General features: G+C 42.0%; 1 protein-coding gene across 1 annotated transcript in view; it reads left to right on the forward strand.

Annotated features, from left to right (window-relative positions):
• pik3c2b (phosphatidylinositol-4-phosphate 3-kinase, catalytic subunit type 2 beta) overlaps window positions 1-16,331 on the forward strand; it is a 126,592-nt gene that overhangs the window by 16,055 nt on the left and 94,206 nt on the right. Inside the window, exon 3 of the mRNA XM_048611807.1 lies at window positions 12,527-12,625. Coding sequence (XP_048467764.1) covers window positions 12,527-12,625 — 99 coding nt within the window. The remainder of the gene's footprint in view (window positions 1-12,526; window positions 12,626-16,331) is intronic.

Below are 16,331 nucleotides of genomic sequence, written 5' to 3' on the forward strand. Positions count from 1 at the left end.
GCCAGCACCAACATGCTGGCCAGGATGTGATCCTCCTGTAAATTTGGTATGATCCTAACCAGACCAAATAGTATATTTTTTTTTCTTTCTTCCTTCCTATCCTTGGTTCTCAGAATCCTCAGTGATTGTGATGCAGGAAAATGTGCCCAACATGCCCAGTATATTCTTGTTGAGATAAACTTGCATCAAAGGTTTGTATCAAGAATGAAATGGGATTTAAAACCACAGTAATTTGAGCATCATAAGAAATAGGAGCAGGAGTAGGGCATTTGGTCCATCAAGCCTGCCTGCCATTCTACATGATCATGGCTAATCTACCCCAAGCCTCAAATCCTCTTTCATGCCCACTCAGCATAGCCTTCAACCCCTCGATATTTCAAAAATCTAACCACCTCTTTCAATATTTTTGGTGATTTCGCTTCGAAAACGGTCTGGATTAGACAGTTGCAAACATTCACTACCCTCTGAGAGAACAAATTCGTTTTGTTTCTCAGTTTTAAATAAGTGTCCGCTTATTCTGTAACTATGTCCCCTAGTTCAAGATTCCTCCAACCAGTGGAAACACATTCTCAACACCTACTGTGTAAAGTCCCCTCAGAATCTTGTATGTTTCAATAGGATCACCCCTCATTCTTCTCTACTGTAATGAATAAAGGCCAAACTTGTTTAACCATTCTTGATAAAGTCATCCCTTTCTTCCCAGGAATCAGCAGAGGGATTCTCTTTTGAATTGCCTCCAATGACAATATATCTTTTATTCAATATGGGAACACAGCCTCACCAATATAAAACTTCCCCATCTTTAAACTTCAACCCTTTTATTCATGGGATGTGGGCATTGCTAGCTGGGCCAGCATTTACTGCCCATCCCTAGTTGCAATCCATTCGGTGTAAATACATCAACAATGCTATTATTTAGACATTGTGGCAACTGAGTGGCTTGCTAGAATATTTCAGAGGACAATAAAGATTCAATAATAAAAGATATCTGGAATTAAGAGATTGATGCTGACCATGAATCCATTGTCAATTCTCAGAAAAACCCATCTTGTTCACCGATGTCCTATAGGGGAGGAAACTGCCATCCTTACCTGGTCTGACTTACATGTGACTCCAGACCCAGAGCAATGTGGTTGACTCTTAACTGCCCTCTGGGCAATTAGGGATGGGCAGTAAATGCTGACCTTGCCAGCGATGCCCTCCTCCTGTAAATGAAGAAAACAAAAAATCAACCACATAGTTCTGGAGTCACACCTCAGCTAGTTTCCTTCCTTGATCGAGTTTTCAATTCCAAATTTTTATTGAATACAAACTTCGCCATCTTTTCAAACCCGGGCTCCCAGAATGTTACTGGGGTCTCTGGATTGCTAATCCAGTGACAATCTCACGAGGCCATTTCCTCCCCCTTACAATGAAGGCCAAAAGTCCATTTGCAAATTTACAATTGGATCCTTTCATGCTGTTGCCACTATAAACATTGACGTGCACCTGCTCCGCCATCAGAAATGTATGGGGCAGGCGTTTGCAGAAATCCAACCTCGCAGCTGGTTTACTGTGATAACTGGGTGTGAGTGTGATTTTGAGACTCATTTTCAAAATGATCAGAAAATTAACTTGACATTCTGGCCAATAGCGAACAACTAAAATGTAACAGAAATGTATCATCTTCCCAATGCTTCTAATGTCTTCTGTTCTTTTTGTAAGGAGTTTTGCAAGGTATTTAAAGCTCCCTCCCTAGTTCTCTCTATTAATTATCCAGCAGTGTCATTCTACAAAAGGTTTCAGATATTTGTGAGGTACCTATGAGATGTGCGAAAATGTTAACATGAGGGGATTTTTCCTCCTTCATGTGCAGTTCAGTAGAGGCACGTGAAACTTTTACATGTCCTGTCTCTAGTTTTACACTCAGCAATTCAATTACATGTCTGTCCCCTCGAAGTTGGGTTGTCTGCAGAGAGAGTATTTTGGGTTTCTTTTTAACATGAACATTGATACATTTAATGGTCCAGTACAGGGCTGTTTGTCAAAAGCTTCAGAAAAGAAAAGCCTCCCTGGGATTAAATGATTGTTAAGTTATTTACTGAGTGAGTAGTTAGAATGTGGAACTTACTACCACAAGAAATAATTGTGACGAGTAATGTTAAGGCATTTTTGTTGAACAGAAGCTAAACTGTGGGAGAACGAAATAGAAGGATAAACTGGGGATTAAATGAAGTAGGGGTGGGGAGATGTTTAACACCAATGCAGAGATCAGTCTGAATGGCCTGTTCCTATGCTGCAAATTCTATCTTACTTCATTTAACAGAAGCCTGCGATGTGGAGTTAACACTGATAGGGGAGCAAGCTGTCATAACTGAGGCTGTGGGTACATCCAAAATGTCAAATGAGAAGGGTTTGCAGAATGATTCACTCATTTCTCATGGAGTGCTTGCAGGTGGTTGTGGGTGTGCGGTGGTACTATTTAATTTTTCTTTTAATATGCCGTTGTCAAAGCAATGCAGTGGCATTTTTTTTATTCAATCAAAGGTCTTTCTTCTCTTTTCCTCCTCCCCCTTCACCCTAAAGTAACATTCTCACTTCTCTACTGCTGCAGTTCATACTCCTAGTTGCTTTGCCTTCCTCCTAGTTCATACTGATTCTTCTTCTTTCACTTTCTTCCCCACCACCTTCACCAATTATTAATTAATACTAATATTCCTCTGTCCCAATTATCCTGCCACACCACCCCACTGATTCTCTTGGGTCCTGGGACCCGGGTATTCTGCATAGTGTGTGCAGAAAGCCATTGGGCAGCACAATTTACACTGCAGACTGGAAGTCAAAAGTAGGATCTTTTATGGGCTACACATTTCTGTTTCCTTACTTGCCAGTGTGTTTACATCTGAGCCACTGGGAGTGGCGGAGAGGGGGAGGGGGTGGGTAGGTAGTAAAAGAAAGAAAGAGAGAGAGAGAATGAGGGTTCATAGAATCATGGAATCAACATATCTTTTCTAAAGTAAACTTTTGAATGGTCCATGATTGCTGGCTATCCCTATTGCCAGACTTGCCATTTTGGAACAGAGCCAAGCTACAAGTCTCCATGCCCCTTCTGCTTGTTGCTATTGCCTCGGCAACCCATTTCATAAAGACAGAAGAGACGGCACTGTAGTAGCTCAAATGCTCCCTCTCTCATAGATATTATTTTCTTTGACGTGATGCTAATGTGTTATTGCATGTGATGCAGAAGTTATTCAATGCAACAGATGCTAACACGTCACTGTGCTAGTGGAAGGGACCAGGGATTATCTGACGTGAGGCTAGCCTCTAATTAGATTTGACCAAGCCAGGGTTTTGTTAGTACTTTAATATATCGTTGAACAAACCCAGGATGATTGTTCTCCTGTGCCTGCTCAGCTCTTTTGGAGTTGGGCCAAGCTACACAAGTTTCTTCCCATTCCGTCTGACCACATTGCCTTGGAAATGCTGTGTATGAAGGAACGGAAAATACTCTTAACCAACTGTAAATCAGTACAAAATGGGCATTGTTTTATGTGCAGCCAACATATATGATGCCACTGTAAATAGCTGTAGTGATAACCCATTGATTTAATGGAATTAGTGTATTAGTCAACATATTCTTGAACTAATCATAGAACGAGTAGGTCATTTACCCTGTTGTATTTGTGCCAGCTCTTGCAAGCACAATTGCAAAGTCCCATTCCCCTGCCCTTGCTGCATAGCCCTGTGGATTTTTTTTCTTTCAGGCGCTTATCCAGTTCCCTTTTGAATGAACCAATTGAATCTTCCTCCATCACCCTATTAGGCAGTGCTCGTCTACATGCGATATAGAAAATCTTGACGCCCTGGTTCATGAGCCTTTCGCTTATGGGGACATTTCTATTTATCTGTATCCCCCAAATCTCCTCTCAACCTTCTCTCAGCGAACCAATCCCAGCTTCTCTGATCTACCTAAGTAACCAAAGTCCCTTATCCCCTAACCCATTCTTGCAAATCTTTTCTGCACCCTCTCATTCTGCCTAAAATGTGGCACCCAGGATTGGACACACTACTGCAGTTGAAGTTGAAGTCAAAATGTTACATAATGGTTTATCAATGCCTCATAATGACATTAGTATATTTATAGATACAATGGTTGATATTTTTTGTTAACCAAAGGGGTTCAGAGACATGATGTAGAGGCAAGGAGTTGGGTCACACATTACGACGATGTTATCGTATGGTGGAACAGGCTTGATTGACTGAATGGCCTCTCCTATTCTTGTGTTCCTGGACTGACTTTCACAATCTCACAGCTCCTTATTGCAAGTTTAGACACTGTTGAAATGCAGGGATGACATGGTGGTATTGTCACTGCACTAGTAATCCAGAAATCTCGGAAACAGCCGAGAGAGATGGGTTTGAATCCCTCCACAGTGTAAAGTGGAATTTGAATTCACGAAAGGTCAAATGATGCCCATTAAACTATTGTTGATTGTCATGTTAAAAAAAACCCATCTGGCTGACTAATTCAAGATTATCTACAGTTTTTACCCAGTCTGGCCTACATGTGGCTCTGGAACTACAGTGATGTGTTTATCACTTAATTGCCCTCTGAAATGGCCTAGCAAGCCACTCAGTTCAAGATCAACTAAGGGTGTCCAATAAACGCTGGTCCAGCCAGTGATGCCCACCTCCTAGGAATGAATAAAAGGAAACATAGCAATTAATTTATCATTCAGAAAGTTCTCACCATGAGATAATAAGCAGAAAAATGGTTTCAGTAGTGTAGGTAGAGGTATAAGTATTCACCAGGACACTGCAAAGAACATAAAATGCCTTGAGATCGTTTGCTTGAGCAAGCAGATAAGACCTTGGTTTCAATGTCTCCTCCAAAAGGCAGCACTGTTTCAATAATGCACTGGAGTGTCAGCTTAGAGCACTCTGTGAGGTGAGTCTTGAACCCGCCACTTTCTGACTCTAGGGTAAGAACAGTACTACCATCTGCGTCACAGCTGACGCATGAGCATTTGTAAAATAAGGAAAGCACAAGTTAAATGCACCCATAACAACATCTTCAGCACTTCCAGGATCACAAACGTTGTGAGGCTCCATGGAGAGAGGCTTTTTAATAGTTTATAGTTTGAGTTAATGCATTAGTTTGATAGGGTAGACAGGGAGAAACTATTCCTGCTCATAAAACAAAAAGAAACATGAGGGCACATATTTAAAGTGTGTGCAAACAAAACAAGGAGAGAAAAAACTTTTACGCACAGTAATTAGATTATGGACTGCAGTGCCTAGAAACATGGTTGGGGCAGCTTCAACTGAGGTGTTTAAGAGTATTGAAGAAGGGTCACTGAACTCAACATTAACCCTGCTTTCTCTCCACAGATGTTTCAAAACCTGCTGCATTTCTCCAGCAGTTACAGTTTTCATTCAAGAGGGTATTGAATACAAATAGTGTGCAAGGATAGGGGGGTAGAAAGCAAAAAGACTGGCGCTTGGTAGAAGAACAGGTGCGGGCATGAAGGGCCAAATGTCGTCCTCCTGTAGCCAAAGTCTCCACCAAACATACATGGAGGCCTTTGCAGTTATTGAAATATCACAATTCAGCTTGACACAGGCATCACAAGTGGAACATTGTGGAGCCAAAGCAAAATATGGTATATAGTACAATGCTGAAATAAAAGCAAAAAATACTTAATAGGTCAGATAGCATCTGTGGAGAGAGAGAGATTTTTATCAAGAGGATTAAGAGCACAAGTTTTTTTTAAATTCTCTCGCAGGATCTGAACATCACTGTCTGGGCCAGCATTTATTGCCCATTATTATCCATCTCTAGACAATAAGGTGCAGAGCTGGATGAACACAGCAGGCCAAGCAGCATCATAGGAGCAGAAAGGCTTGATGCTGCTTGGCCTGCTGTGTTCATCCAACTCTGCACCTTGTTGTCTCGGATTCTCCAGCATCTGCAGTTCCTGCTATCTCTGATTCATTATTCATCTCTAGTTGCTTCTTATAGCCTTAGGCTCTGTCTTGTCCATGTACTGCATAACAAAAGGTTTGGAGTTTGAGCTGGCAGATTAAAGAAGAGGGAGAAACTAAATCATCAAGACAGGATTTTTTTAAAAAAGTGCAAGTTCTGGAAATGACTGAAGTTGTAAAAGTTACAATCTTAAATTGGATGCTTTCCTGTACAAACAGCAGCCTATTTTTTTAAAATATTGTTCTTATGTTCATGACATTTTGTGTGCGGGAAAAAAAAATCACCCAGACCAGGAAACCACAGTCATCATCACAATCATCAGCCTGTATGGCATTGTGATCTCGGACTTTGTGAGGGGAGAACAGCCTATTCATCAAGCTCATAAACAGCTTTGTGCTATTGAATTCCTTCAACTAGCAAAAAGGAATACACAGCCAGACCTGCCAAGAGTGACTTGTTTCAGTTTAAAGATTTAATTTAATCTGATGTACAGTGCCAATACCTCATATTCACTACAATGGAGGTTTCTGGGGAATAATAAAAATCCCTAAGTTTTAGTCTAGCAGTAAAAGTACAAGTAATCCCTTGGAGACAAAAATTAATTCTGTTACAATGCACAAAAGAAACACAATTTGATTTTGAATTGTCACAACAGGACTTCCCCCACCAAATCCCACCAGAAATGATGGGGGGCAGCTATTTAGATTGTGCATCTCATTCTTTAAATTTATATCCCTTTTGTTGATGGATCTTGCTTCTCACTCAGATTTTGAGAACAATGTACAGGTCACTCCATCCACTGCATTCTGGGGCTGTAGTGTGAGTGTTAGCGCCTCTTTTGCTGTTTAATGGAAAACTATGGGAAGCCTCTGTATGCTTGTTGACTCCAATGAATCATATTTGGCCAGCGTGACAAACCGCATTAGATCTGTAGTCCAGTGTAGCATTTTACAGAGCGTGATTCTAATGCACTACTGTGGGCTCAGTCAGCTGTGCTTTCAACCTGCTTGTGTTTATGTTCCCGTGTGAAGCACTTTGTTGAGTGCACCAGGGATGTTCATTTTCAGTAATACGCCGTGCCAAATGTCCAGACTTGTAGCATTGTGCTGTGCATTATTTCACAATTATTTAGTCCTGTTTGTTGTTATATACTGCCCCTGCTGAAACTGTTTCTCATTTGAGCAGGTCTGTGATTGCTTCCCACCTTACAAAAGTGCAGTGTAGGGCGACACCACTGGTCAAAATTAATTGCCTCTCACCAATCCAAGCATGCAACGTTACACAGTCCCCACTACTTGCATAAAGCTCTCGCCAGCCCACGTGCCACAACTCTACTCATGACTACAATATACCTGCAATTCATGCAGTTTATTGATTCCTTAAACTCCCTCCCTTTTCACATCCTCATCCCCACACAACCCATTCTTTTACCTGTAACCATCTCTTACCCAAATTCCGTTAACCCTCTAGCCTAATTCTCTTCCCACTCCCTTTAATCCCATCATGCCCTCATTTCCCACAACTCCCTCTCTTCCCTCTTCTCTCCCTATTCCTCTTTTTGCCCTATTCCCTCTCCCTTCCTTACCCTTCCATCCTCCTCCTCATTTTCATTCTCCCCCATTCACTCATCTGCCTATACTGTTACCCTCTTTGTTACCCACTGTTACTCACTTTGCACTTCCCCCAATCCCATTGCTCACTGTACACTCATTTCCCATCTCATACACCACCCTAATGTTTCCCACTACTCTGCCCCCGCAACAGCCTCCTCCCATATTCTAATCCCTCCTCCCCTACAGCACTCCTTCCCCCCCATTCACTCCTCTCCCCACTTCTTCCTCTCCCTAATCCCCCTTCCTGATTCCTCTGCCCTTCCTCCCCCAACCATCTCAATTTTTTACCCTCCTCCCCAACCTCACTCCCCACCCCCCGTCCCCCTGCACTCACTATCCCCATCATTCATGTTCCCCTGCCCCTTGCCCCCTCCACCACTTGCAGCCGCTCCCAATGCTTCCCCTACCACTCGCTCCCCTGCCCCATTCTCCACCCTCACTTACCCTAAGCGCACTCCCCTACCACTTGAAACCCCTGCTCCATGCTTCCTGCTCCACTCGCCCTTCCTGCCATGCCCCCTCCCCTGTCCTCTTCCCCCCACCTGTCCTCTTTCCCCCCTTCTTCCACCCCCCCTCACCCTTCTTCCACACCCCCCTCACTCTTCTTCCTCCTCCCCCGCCCTCACTCTTCCTCCTCCCCCGCCCTTCTCCTCCAACTTCACCTTTCCCCCCTCCCGCCTTTCACTCACCCTCTCCCCGGATCCAGGAGGGAGGGAGGGAATGTGGGTTCTGCCCCGCCCCGATCCCTGGGGATGCTGCTGGATCCAGGCGGCACTGAGCTTAGGGCTTTTCCGTTACCGAGCAACTGGGCGCGCTCACTATCTCCATGGTAACTGTGGCCTTTGGGGTTTCGGGGTGAGGAGGAGGCCTCAGGCCCGGGTTGCAGCTGGAATTAAAATCAAGTCAAAACAAGAGATCGTTCCTGCCATAAACATCCTGAAGAAACCTTTCCTTCTGAGCCACACAGGTGCTAAGATTCATTCATCTCTGTAGATCAGACTGTATTTGTTAATAACAGAAATTTAGTCATTGCTGTCTGAAATACATTTCTCTTTGCATCTGCAAATATAACCTTAAACTGTTTGCATCTCATCTTAACTGCAGGTTTGCTATTTATGTGAAGATAACTAGGGAAAAAAACGTGGGGTTTTACTGTGATGGTGAAATAGTGTTATCTTAATTTGTAATTTGATTTCAGTAAAAATGCCATATGTCAACATACAAAATTTCAAGCACAGAAGTGAGTCATTTAGTTTATCTAGTCCATGTTGGTGTTTTTGTTCCACACCAGTATCCTTGTACTTTATGTACCATCTCCTTTTTATAGAGTCGTACAGCACGGAAACAGATCCTTCAGTCCAATTCAACCACGCCAACCAAACTAAACTAGGCCCATTTGCCAGTGCTTGGCCCATATCACTCTAAAACTTTCCTATTATTGTACCTATCCAAAGGTTTTTTAAATGTTGTAACTAGCTGCCTCTACCACTTCCTCTCACAGTTCATTCTACATATGAACCACCCTCTGTGTGGAAAAAGTTGTCCCTCAGGTCCCTTTTAAATCTTTCCCCTCTCACTTTCAACACATCCAGTTCTGGTCACCTGTTACAGGAAGGATATTATTAAGCTGGAGAGGGTTCAGAAGAGGTTTACCAGGATGTTGCTGGGAATGGAGGGTTTGATTTATAAGGAGAGGCTGCATAGGCTGGGACCTTTTTTCATTGGAGTGTAGGAGTTTGAACTTCCTGACAGAAGTTTATAAAATCATGAGGGCTATAGAAAGGTGAATGACAGGTGTTTCTTTCCTGGGGGCGGGGATGGATTTCAAGATTTCGGGACATATTTTTAATGTGAGAAGAAGACAAAGATTTGAAAAAGACATGACGGGCAACTTTTTTTACACAGAGAGTGGTTTGTGTGTGGAATGAACTTCCAGAGGAAGTGGTGGATGTGGGTGCAGTTACAGCATTTAAAAAACATTTAGATAAGTGCATGAAAAAGAAATGTTTGGAGGTATATGGGCCAAGTGCAGGCAGGTGGGACTAGTTTAGTTTGGGATTATAGTCGGAATGGACTGGTTGGACCGAAGGGCCTGTTTCCATGTTGTATGACTCTCTGACTCTGCCCTCTAGTTTAGAACTCTCCTACCCAAGGGGAAAAGATCTTTGCTATTCACCTTCTCTCCGCTTCTCATAATTTTATAAACCTAAATAAGGTCACCCCTCAACCTCTTTCGCTTCAGTCCCAGTCTATCCAGCAGCTCCTTATAACTCAAACTCCTCTGGTCCCTGTAACATCCTTGTAAGTCTTTTCTGTACCTTTTCCAGTTGAGTAATATCCTCCTTTTATGGTATGCAGATTCCTCTTAATGCAACTACCTATCATTAGTCACCTGAACTGCTACTTGCAGTATCAACAGAATTGCTATGGTGTAGAAGGAGGCCCTTCGATCCATCAAGTTTGCACCAGTTCTGAACATTTTGGATTGGTGCCATACTTCTGCTTTTCTTACTATATAGCCCTGAACATTGTTTCTATTTTTAAATAATCATTTCAATGTCTTCTCGAATGCTTCAATCGAACCTGCCCTGAGCCACTTGGTGTGTGAAAAGGCTTATTTTGTAAAGCACTCTGAAACTGTGCCCTCTGGAGGACAGGCAGGGACAGTTTCTCCCTACCCTGTTCATACCCCTCATGATTTTGAAACTTGTATCAAATTTCCCCTCTGTCTTCTGTCCAAGGAAAACAGTCCCAGCCCTTCCTCCATGGAAGATTCTCATCCCTGAAACCATTTTTGTAAATCTCTTCAGCACTCTCTCAAAAGCATTCACATCCAGAGGGGTGTGCCCAGAGCTGTATGCCGTACTCCAATTGAGATTATAACTATATAATTTCAGCATAACCTGCCTACCCATCAGTGAGCTTCACATCCTAATCACTTTCTAGCTAAAGAAGCTTATCCTGAATTTCCATAGTGACTGTCAAGGCCCTGAGTTTTCTCCATCCACAATTGATGATCTATTCTTTATGTCCATCCTGTCTCTATCATACGCTTGCAAATGTCTTAAAGATTTGTCACTCAGCCTTATCTCTTGTCTAAAGGTTTAAATTTATATGCGTGAAATTCATTTCTACAAACGTGCCAAGAGATATTGTGGTAATCCTCTAAATTCAGAATTGCTACTTATGTTTAGGCACTACAGAAAATTTAAAATTACGGTGCACTCTGTCACCTTGTTTGAGTTTTAACCTTAAGCAGAAAGATCTGTTCAGCAAAGTGTTTAAAATGCTGTACTTTCTCATTAAAAATAAATACAAACATGCATAGTCCCAAATTTGATTGGTCAGACCAAAGTTGCAGAGCTATGAGGAAACACTATTTAATGATGGTTGGGTGGGGAGAGGGCAATTCAGCCACCAATTCAACATTTTTTTGAAATTACTGGATAACAAACTCAAGCTTGATTGTGATGCCTCTACTGTTGAACAGCCTATCAACTTCCTCATAATTCAATGGAGAAACAGGATGGCTGCTAATTATATCACTCTTGAAAATAAACATAGCTCTGTATGATTTATAATCAACGTTTTTGTTCATTTATAATCCTTAATTCTATTATTTCCTTGATCTTGAATGTAATGAGCTGGCCATACCATTAAACAAAGGAACAGGAGGCCATTCAGCCTGCTTCATCATTCAGTTAGATCACGATTGATCATCTACCTCAATGACACCTCCCTGTACTATTCCATATCCCTTGATTTCATCAGTCTCCAAAAAATCTATCTTATCTACCGGAAAACTGTATGAATTGCCATCTTAAATAATGATTGAGCTTCCACAGTGCTTGGGTAGAGAATTCCAAAGACTCGTCACCTTCTGCGTGAAGAAATTCCTCCACATCTCTGTCTTAAATTGTCTACCCCTTTTTATGAGATTATGGCCCCTGGTTTTAGAATCAATGACAGGTGAGTAATGTTTTTTCCTGGGCTATAATGGGAGTATTATCACTGTTTCACTATTTAATGGAAAACAGTATGAAGTCTTGATGCTTGTTGATTCCAATGAATCATACTGGGCTAGTGTGACAAAACACATTGGATCAATGGTTCAGTGGAGCATTTTGTAGACTGACTGTAATGCTCTGTGGACCCCAGTCATTGCTTCTGACTTGCGTATGAACACATTTTAATGTGACACACTTCATACGTACTTAACATGTCATGCGTTTGTTTTCCATCTCCTATAACCATCTCCCCATAATTCTATGGACCTTGATTTTTACCATCATGTGTGGTACTACCATGAAATATGGGATAAAATACTTCTGAAGCTACTCTAAAAAGAGGAGACATCAATTGCATTAAACATGTGTTAGAACAATATGCAAAGGCTTATATGTGGTTCTTAACCTTTAATTGATCAAACATAGCTCTCAAAGTCAAAGTTCTACCTGTGGCATGGCTTCCTGAAGCAATAGCTGACTATGCTTAATGTTAGACAACTACCAAGTTGCCTTGTGACTTAATACAAAATCGCATCTTTGTGCAAAGAAATAATATTTCTTGGATTTTGGCCTGAACAAAATGGCTTTTATTGTGATACAAAAGTGGAAACAGGGAAACATTGTAATTTTGTTGTTAAGCATTTCTTTAGCCGTTTGATTCTTTCTGAAAGTTGCCTTAACTGACAGTGACACGCATGAAGTTCTTTCATTTATATTAAACCCCTCACCACCATTTTCCCTCCCCGGGACATTAAACTGCAATTTGACCCATGTACAATTAAAGGCAACTGTTTCTTTAATGCTATCTTAGCTCATTAATACTATCTTACCTGGTTATTCTTTGCAATTGAATATATTAATTAAGTGCAAAGTTATTACTCGTTACAATTGGATTCATTTCTCTGTCAGTCGCAATACTGTTGGATTTCTTTCGTCAACAGGGCACCTTGCAGCAGAATTATGAGTCATGGAACTATGAGCTACTGGAGGTTTCAGAAGAGAGGAATGAAGAGGTTGCAGCGTTCTGTCACATGCTGGATGTGTAATTATCTTTTTTATGAGACTGTTTTGCTTTATTGACCTTGAATAGCAGGGCAGAATTTCTGCTCGTGCATATATTTGTCTCTTTTTTGAGTAAATTTGTACCAGAATCGTAATAATTTGACGTTTGCACTTTTTTTTTGAAAAAAGTTGAATTGCGCAGCTATTTGGATCAAGCTAAGTAAATAAGACATCAAATTGGGAAATCAAGTGTAAACAATGATTAGAGAAGACCGAATTTAACTCTGTGTGAAGGTTTGTTGGGAAGCCAAGCAAAGAAGGGGAACACATCCATAACTAATTGTCAAATGAAATCATAATTTAATTTCAGAAGAATGTAGCTTGCTGGATGAAGAAAGGAAAAAATTGAGAAAGGTATCAAGTTTTATCATTTTGAAATACCAGAAGCAAATAAATTGGAATGGGATTTCAATGCAGTGGGGTTATGCAACAGAATAGAATGCCTTATTTAATTCTGACAGTTTTATAGAATATATCTTATTCCAAATCAATTGATCAGCTGTTGTTGATGTTCTATGAAAAGACATTTAGCTATGAGCTACTGGAACTATTGGGTGAGCACAGTATGCTTTTTCAACAAGGTCCAAATTGGAAAATAGCCTTAATCTCTTGGGTTGAAGTCTCTCTTTTTCTGGCAGTTAAAAGAATATTTTATGAATGCGATAAATAGTTAATTGAGGTAACACCGTGTGGAGCTGGAGGAACACCGCAGGCCAGGCAGCATCAGAGGAGCAGGAAAGCTGATGTTTCGGGTCAGGACCCTTCTTCAGAAATGGTTAATTGAATTCCTAGCTGATATGTTATCCTGACGTAGAGAAATTCACCCTTCATCAGAGTAATTTGTTAGTCTCTGTCTATGTGCCATAAGGATGGCTATTCAGGAAAGTGGTGATGTGCATGACGATCGATGAAGAGACTGTGGAATCTCAGCACTAATGCCTAATGGTTTGAGCTCAAAATGCTGCTGAAAATAAATAAGGGAGCAATGTAGAGTGAGAATGTGGAACAAATAGGTATAAGCAGAACTGAAATTCCACTGAGCTTGTGCCCTTTCCACGTAAACTCTTATGACCTTGTGAAGAAGGGCGATTGATCTCCCTTCTTTAAAACCCCTTGGGTCGATTGCGACAAATATTTTTATTTTTATTTTTAGCACGCAGTTATGAAACCTAATCAACTAGTTCAAAATGAAAGAGCCAATTTCAAAATTTTCTTAAGTGATAGAGAAATTTTCTTACCTATAAAATAAAATGAAAATAAACTACATTAAACACAGACTTAAATAGTTAATAAGCTTAAAAATAAGAGAGATTATCCTGTATAAAAAGACAACAAAAGCAGATGCAGCTTTAAATTCCAGGAACTGGGACTGTGAAAGCTGAGTCCACAGGAATTTACCTGTTGCCTCAGCAATAGTGAAATTTGTACAATGCTCGCAATCTCGGTGAATGTGAGATAACAAGGTGTAGAGCTGGATGAACACAGCAGGCCAAGCAGCATCAGAGGAGCAGGAAGGCTGACGTTTCGGGCCTACACCCTTCTTCAAAAATGGGGGAGGAGAAGGGGGTTCTGAAATAAATAGGGAGAGAGGGGGAGGCGGATAGAAGATGGATAGAGGAGAAGGTAGGTGGAGAGGAGACAGACAGGTCAGAGAGGCAGGGATGGAGCCAGTAAAGGTGAGTGTAGGTGGGGAGGTAGGGAGGAGGTAGGTCAGTCCAGGGAGGATGGACAGGTCAAGGGGGCGGGATGAGGTTAGTAGGTAGGAAATGGGGGTGGGGCTTGAGGTGGGAGGAGGGGATAGGTGGGAGGAAGGACAGGTTAGGGAGACGGGGACGAGCTGGGCTGGTTTTGGGATGCGGTAGGGGGAGGGGAGATTTTGAAGCTTGTGAAGTCCACATTGATACCATTGGGCTGCAGTGTTCCCAAGTGGAATATGAGTTGCTGTTCCTGCAACCTTCGGGTGGCATCGTTGTGGCACTGTAGGAGACCCAGGACGGACATGTCGCCTGAGAAATGGGAGGGGGAGTTGAAATGGTTTGCGACTGGGAGGTGCAGTTGTTTATTGCGAACCGAGCGTAGGTGTTCTGCAAAGCGGTCCCCAAGCCTCCGCTTGGTTTCCCCGATGTAGAGGAGGCCACAACGGGAACAGCGGATGCAGTATACCACATTAGCAGATGTGCAGGTGAAAAACTGCTTGATGTGGAAAGTCTTCTTGGGGCGTGGGATGGGAGTGAGGGGGGAGGTGTGGGGCAGGTGTAGCGGTTGCAGGGAAAAGTGCTGGGTGAGGTGGGGCTGGAGGGGAGTGTGGAGCAGACAAGGGAGTCACGGAGAGAGTGGTTCCTCCGAAGGGTCTGAAGAAGGGTCTTTCTGAAGAAGGGTCTCGACCCAAAACATCAGCTTTCCTGCTCCTCTGATGCTGCTTGACCTGCTGTGTTCATCCAGCTCTACACTGTGTTATCTCTGGAGGAACAACACCTCATTTTCCGATGGGGAACCTACAGCCCTCCGGACTCAATTTTGAGTTCAATAATTTTAGGGCCTAAACTCTCCCATGTCCCAGCCTCCCACCCCGCACACCAGGCCTTGTTACCACATAGCCTGCCATTACACATCCCGTGTTGTTAGTCACTAACAGTCCCCATTAACAATACTCACCCTCCCAGCCTGATCGTTAGCAACTCCTTTGTCTGTCCAACTGTCTTTCTCTCTCTTTGGGCTCTATCCTATCCTTTACTCCCTACCCCACCTACCTTCCTATTTTCTGCATATAAACTGACATTTTCCCAGCCGCCATCAGTTCTGAGGAAGGGTCACCGGACCCGAAATGTTAACTCTCGAAAGCATCTGTTTACTCTGCACGTCTTCATTGTGTAGCTGTATAGAAATCATATTTACGGAGCAAGAAGGGAGTTCAAGTGGAAACTAGAATAACTGTTCACAACAACATCAAATTTGCAATCCCTATGTAGAATTTCATATAAATGGACCATTCGGCCCAACCGGCTTATGTTGGCGTTTATGCTTCATAGATGGTTTCTTCTACTCTATTTTATTTAATCTTATGAGATGCATTTGAAAATTTGATAGCAAATTAGATTTGATATAGCTATGTTACTTCTTATAAATGAACTTCATTAAATCAACAACAGATGAGCAAGCACCAGATCGTTTCCATTATTATCTGGTCCCTTTTTACTTTTGTCAAGGAAGGTTTCCTTGTTCGCTCAGCTTGCTAAGGCAACGTCAAACTAGCGTCATATGATTTTGGTTCCAGGTTTGATTTCTGGTCTGTATTGAATTAAGTGATCTCAGCTGGTTAAGAATGAGGATGTAGCATTTAACCTCAGTTCCCTGTAGCTGTCGTTGGAGAATATGAGATAACATTCTGTCGCTCAGTCACTGTTTCATGACTCTTCTGTAAGGAAATGTAATAAGGGCCGTAATCATACTCAATTATGATGCATCATTCCAGGCAGCACTCAGTTGTCTAGGGCCACACAAGAAGACTAGTCTTTCGTGTAAAATATTGGAGAGGAACTGAGTACCCTGAAACCAGTGCCAAGGAATTCCTCAGAAACTGAAAGATCCACATTACTCACGCCAAAATTTCAAAGCTGATAGTCTAAAAGACTAAAATTGTTTCTAACATTATCTGTACATTCTGTGTTATCTGTGATTTAACTG

Source organism: Rhincodon typus, chromosome 25, assembly GCF_021869965.1.
Source record: "Rhincodon typus isolate 14 chromosome 25, sRhiTyp1.1, whole genome shotgun sequence".
Lineage (NCBI taxonomy): Eukaryota > Metazoa > Chordata > Chondrichthyes > Orectolobiformes > Rhincodontidae > Rhincodon > Rhincodon typus.